The 6,191-nt window shown below is 31.9% G+C and overlaps 1 protein-coding gene and 1 long non-coding RNA gene across 3 annotated transcripts; one reads left to right on the top strand and one right to left on the bottom strand.

Moving 5' to 3' along the window:
* The first annotated feature begins 1,317 nt into the window (after positions 1–1,317).
* Positions 1,318–2,396, top strand: LOC131653171 (dehydration-responsive element-binding protein 1A-like). The gene has a single exon (XM_058923261.1). The coding sequence runs from the start codon at positions 1,402–1,404 to the stop codon at positions 2,200–2,202; it is 801 nt and encodes a 266-aa protein (XP_058779244.1). The 5' UTR covers positions 1,318–1,401; the 3' UTR covers positions 2,203–2,396.
* A 224-nt stretch (positions 2,397–2,620) lies between these two features.
* On the bottom strand, positions 2,621–5,473 carry LOC131653176 (uncharacterized). Of its 2 annotated transcripts, XR_009298975.1 has the most exons (3): positions 4,763–5,473; positions 4,288–4,379; positions 2,621–3,000 (listed from the first exon to the last, which is right to left on the bottom strand). It is a non-coding gene; the product is annotated as an uncharacterized LOC131653176 (long non-coding RNA). The 2 variants fall into 2 exon arrangements; XR_009298974.1 differs by lacking the exon at positions 2,621–3,000 and having other exon boundaries at positions 4,216–4,379.
* Positions 5,474–6,191: the final 718 nt, after the last annotated feature.

Genomic DNA, 6,191 nt, shown 5'->3' with positions numbered 1-6,191 from the left:
GTTCTTTCAAAGAACAATTAGCAGATTTTTTCACAAAATATTTCTTCCACAACCTTTCAAAATTTTGTTATCCAAGTTGATGATGCATATATATTTTTGAGAAGATCACAAGTCCCACATTAGTTAGGGATAGAACTCGAAAAAAATTTATATAGAGCGACACTCCTCATCTTACAAGTCAGTTTTGTAATGATGAGTTAGGTCAAACTCTAATTATAATATGGTATCAAAGCCTATCGATACTATAGACCGCCCATCGTTTATAACCATATTCCAAGTTCAATAGAGTGTCACCCTTCACTTTATAAGTCAATTTTGTAGAAATAAATTTGATCAATCCACAACTTATGAGAGGTCGTTACAAGATATTGTAGATAATTCAAAAGCAATAACTTTTGTACCAAGAAACAACAATGACAATGTAACTAACTAAGCTTAATGGTGTAACTAACTGATAATAGTTTGTTAGAACAATTTAGAGGTGATTGAGAGTGCTTACTAACTTCTTCTATAAGTGGAATTGTATTCTTTTGAATGAATAAATCAATAAAGTTTTTTTTGGCTTATCATCACCGGTATAGTCCGGTTCGAGGGTCAATTTTGACATCAAGTGATTTCAGCTCCCTTCCAATCGCAATTTCTTTCTTCAAACTGTTTTTTTTTAAGTTTTAAAATAATTAAAAATAAACTAAAAAACTCGTATAAAATTTATGGTCGTCAAAAAATATTTGTTAATTATGAGTTTAGAAATCATAAACTAAATCATTATGTTTTCCAAAAAAAAGAAAGTGTCATTAAATCATAATTGTTTAATTGTTAATTTTTTATATATTTAGTTTAAAAATGACCCGTCAAAACAAATATATTTAGTTTAAAAATGATATAAACTAGATCGATAACGTGACATTATTAGAATTGCGTGAAACTTCTTTCATAAAAATAATACATTAAATAAATTAACTTTTAATACAGTATAACAATTATTAAAGGAGTCAAGAGTTTTTTACTTTTATTTTGCCTAAAAGTATATAAGAGCCAAAATAGCATAGTCCTATGTTTGCTTTAATAACCTTATTTTAGTCTACTTTGAGGATAAAAAACATGATTTAATGTCTTAGAAGATACTATATGGATAACTTTATTACTCTTTTTGTCTTGTGTAGGGTCTCTATGTCTTTCTTATCACTTTTTCCTTTCACTTTTCCAAATATAGCATCATAAATCATCCAACTAGACAAACCAGCTGTCTCATTATACTTATAAAATATCTCTTTTCACTCACACAAAACATCATATACTCACACAGAACATCACACACTCACAAAACACTCTCACGGTTACCTCTTTCCCACACTCACACAAAACACTCTCACACTCTTACCACTTTCCTTCAATTCAACTATGGTTCCCTATATATACAACACCTTACTCTTCACAATCCTTACACCTTCAGCCTTCAATTTCACTATCAAAACCTTTGTCTACTCTCTCCAACACACAATCATGTTTCCAACTAACAACCCTTCCACTTCTTCAAAACCTTCATCTTCCTCCAGGATATCTTTGCCAAATTTAGAAATCTCTCATGAGATGCCAGTTTTCAACGAGGAAGTGCGATTAGCTGCGAGTACACCGAAGAAGCGTGCAGGGAGGAAGAAGTTCAAGGAGACTCGCCACCCGGTGTATAGGGGTGTGAGAAGAAGGAACTTAGATAAGTGGGTGTGTGAAATGAGGGAGCCGTACAAGAAGACTAAAATTTGGTTAGGGACTTTTCAGACTGCCGAGATGGCTGCCCGAGCCCATGATGTAGCAGCCTTGGCATTGAGAGGTCGCAACGCCTGTCTCAACTTTGCAGACTCGGCGTGGCGACTTCCTGTTCCTGCAACTACCGAGACAAAAGATATACAAAAGGCGGCTGCACAAGCTGCCGAGGCTTTCAGACCAGACAAGATTTTCTTACCAGATAAGGCTTTAAATTCTAATGTTATTGACACTTCTGTAGCCACCTCCGCTGCCACAGAGGAGCAGTTTATGTTTCATATGGAAGAAGATGAAGAGAAGGAAGTGTTGAACATTCCTGATTCCTTGAGGAATATGGCGCTGCTGTCCCCTACACATAGCTTGGGGCCTGAGTTTGAGTATCAAGATATTAATACAGACTTTGAAGATGTTGAGGTGTCACTGTGGAGTTTTTCTCTTTAATTTGTTTGGAATGTTTTTTTATTTTTTCATTTATTCTGATATGAAGTTTGCTTTTAGTTTTGGAATTTAGAATGGAAATTTATTTGTACTGTAACTGTTTTTTGGAGTGTAGAATGGAAATTAGTTTGCCCTGAACTGAACCATTGTTTAATAATGTATATATACATAGGTTGAAATTGAAAAAGATATCAATTTTTTTTGTAGCTTTTCTGTGAAAGTAAGTAACCAAGTATAAAGTGAATCTGCATCACGTGCCTTTTGAAATATTGCAATATGACAGTTCTTTATTCAACTACCTTAAGTGATGACATTATTAATGATTTCTTTGTCTGTAATTATAATAATATGAAATGTCATAGGGAGTTTAAGTGTTTTGATGTTAAGCTAATTAGAAGTTGATCTTCATCTGCTGCACATAAAGATTTAATTGCCTCTTCCATACACTTAACTTTATCTTTGGGACCAAAAATGAGTACAAAATGTGAATTTAATGGGTGGATATTGTATATACTAGTAACTTTTATAACTAACAACATGTTCTAAACAATTTACAATGGGAACAATCCATGATTGCTTAATTTTACAATAAGATGTACTAATGACAACCACAACTGATGAGTTGATATCCACATAGCTCTTGTTTAACTATATACAGCTCCACAACATATGTTAGAACCCAAAAAAAATCATTCCACAATATTCGAATTCGATCTTTTGTAGTGTCACCTTTAAAACCAATTGTTGAGCAAAATCAAGTTGAGACTGGAACCTTTTTGGTGCAACATCTTGGTCTTATATCTGTCAATATCAACCCGAAACAATTAAGAAAAAACATTAATCGGCATTTTTATATTCTTTCTATAAAAGTAAATAGAAAAAAAATATATTTAATATTTGGATTAATGAACTTTTTGGTCCCTCTAAATATTGCAGATTTCGTTTTTAGTCCCTCCAAAAATTTTCTTTAAGAAATCGTCCCTTCAAAATTTTTTGTCTAAACTATTGGTCCCTAACGTCAAATTTGCTAGAGATTAGCTACGACTTTAGCCACCGATTAGCTACGAAATTTGACGTTAGGGACCAATAGTTCAGAAGAAAAATTTTGTAGGGACGATTTCTTGAAGGAAAATTTTGGAGGGACTAAAAACGAAATTTGAAATATTTAAAGGGACGAAAAAGTTCATTAACCCTTAATATTTTAACTGAAATAATCTCCACAAGTCTTTTTGACCATTGAATGAATATATCTTCTCATGCACAACAAAGGAGATAAGTTGTATATATATTATAAGCAGAATGAGTCCATGACCTACATTCATTCCTTCCGTACAAAGACCAAACATAAGGCTTTTTGGCACATTGTAAAAATCTAGAAACAAAGAATCTAATCTTTTTCCATTACAAAGAATCAATGAGTGTGAAAATGTCCATAGTACTACAAGGAGGACCCTTGATGCTCTTACCACATTTAGAATCAACATCATTCACTTTGATGAGTATTACCCCACACCAAGGGACTCATCATACTCTTCAATTTTTTTTTCAATATATAATCATTAGCATACACATATTTTCTTATACCTGATATCTATCAGTCAAAAAATCTTCTTCTCATTATATAACAATACGACAATGTATTAAATTTTGAAAGCATGCCTTTAAACAAGTTCCAAATTCCATTGAAACTTTTGTCCATCAACCTATTTTTTTGACCTCAAGTTGAAAAATATCAACACTCCTGAAAACCGTTTGAAAAATATTGTAGCTCAAATAAGAAGAATATTTCTAGTAACTGCTCAAAGTATCATACATATGTTGTTGAAAAGAATTTTAACCAATATCACTAATCATGTCATTTAGTTAATCATCAATGTCTCACATCCATTTTGCACAAGTCTAATTTGGTTTCAACATACTCCTAAATATTCTCACATTTTTCGGCAATCAACAAAAAACACTATGACGGGAACAAACTCACAATCTACTTAATAATAGAAAAGGACACACTCAAAGTCAATTTCTAAACCATGGCATGGAACTCTATTTACTCTTTTAAAATAAACAACATTGTCATTTTATCAATACCATTTATCATGAATGATATCACACTTTACTTGTTTAAGATCTAACTTAGCAATTTCCTGAAAATGCAATGACCAAGACCACTGTCTCCATGCCTGATATAAATAAAGGATTTATGATGAGAATCTATTAAGGACAAAAACACAACAATAATGTGTGATTGAAAGGTTGTGTCAACATAGTATATATTGTTCTAAACTGTAAAGTATGAACAACAGGTAAGTTAAAAGGCTACTGTTATCAAATGTTTTAGTAGTTCACTAGTTCTGATTTAAAAGGTTAAACTTGAGTTGTCCAGCTTTATAAATCGAAAACTACTCGATAATATTTCCATTCTGTATTAAGATAGCAGCACTTAATTAGCAGCCTATTTTTCAAATCCAATACATGAATATAATTAATACCGATTTTAGAATCTAATTCCTATTCTATCAGATCTAAGTCCGAAAACAGATGCACATAATGCAAAAGTCCTTACCTTCTTAGACAAGTCGGATTTCAGGCTATACATAGAGCCTATTAACAAAGACCCTTCACAATTTCTCCCAATTTAACACCTAATACATTACTTCCCCAAACTTAAATTTACGATTTTCGCTTAACAAATACAACTGCAAGACTGACTCCACTCTTATCCTAAATCCAAACAGGCGAAGAAGCTGGCACGAGACTATGAAGCACTTACACACAAAATTAGAGTTTTCAAAAATTGGAGATTGGAATTTGTACTCGATCAATATCAAAACTCAAAATTAAGACCAAATAAAAATGAAAAGCAAGGGGAAAATCAATCCATTTCAAGACAAAAGTGATATTTTATCGGATTATAGAAGAAAAGAGAGATTAGAGTTTTCAAGTAAAACAGTCTCAATTGATTTCGCAACATGAACTGAGTAAGGTGAAAATTTTAAACAACACAATCTATTCCAAAACGGTGTATTTTCAGATTTAACAGATGAATTCAAAAATTTAGGGTTTTAAAGAAAAATTAGGGATTTTCAGTTTTGAAGCATGAATTGAACAAAAATAACGGAACAGGAGAGTAACCTTTGAAGGAGAAGAGGACGACGGTGGAGAAGAATTCCGGCACGGTGGTAACGTCGGAGAAAAATTCTGGTTTGAAATTAAAAAAAAAAAAAACATAAAAATGGAAAATTGAAAGAGTAATAATAAAAGTGGAAACTGAAAGTGTTCATGTTAAAAGTGTTGTGTACACGTGGAAAAAAAATTGAAAATTTTGGTGGGGTAAAGACAAAGTTAACCGAATTAGGAAAGAAAATGAGTGGAAGGAATAGGATAGTATTTCATAAAACGCGTGTTTGTTTTAAGAGAAAGTGAGGCGACAGAAGTAGGAGCGACAAATAATCCATATATAGAATAATAACTGACGCGATAGAAGAGCCACAAATAATCTATATATGGAATAATATTCCAAATAAAGAAAATTAACGAGAAATTGACTTGTAAAAGAGGAAATCAATTATCCTTGTACATAATTCCAGCATGCATCACTTTCCCCGTGCTTTATCTTTTTACAAAGAAAAATGTTATTCCTACACTAGTTTCTTACACTACACCGTATGTTCGTACGGTATGGATGTATATCCATATCGTACGGACGTACTATTCATGTACTGACGAAACTATTCACCGGCCGTACATGAATAATAAAATATTAAATTAATATTTTTTTTCAAAAAAAAAAAATTCATTTTTTTTTACGTTTTTTTAAAAAATATTTGACAATACCTGCCTACGAATTTGACAATACATACGGATTTACTTGCGAATTTACCTACGAATTTAGGTAAATCCGCAGATAATGTCAAATGCAGGTAAATCCGAAAGTAAATTTGCAGGTATTACTAAATGTTTTTTTTAAAAACGTAAAAAAAAAATTATTAAAA

This window comes from Vicia villosa, linkage group LG2 (assembly GCF_029867415.1).
Source record: "Vicia villosa cultivar HV-30 ecotype Madison, WI linkage group LG2, Vvil1.0, whole genome shotgun sequence".
Taxonomy (NCBI): Eukaryota; Viridiplantae; Streptophyta; class Magnoliopsida; order Fabales; family Fabaceae; genus Vicia; species Vicia villosa.
Note: the sequence above shows the minus strand (reverse complement) of the source record. Positions and strands in the feature narration are given on the sequence as shown.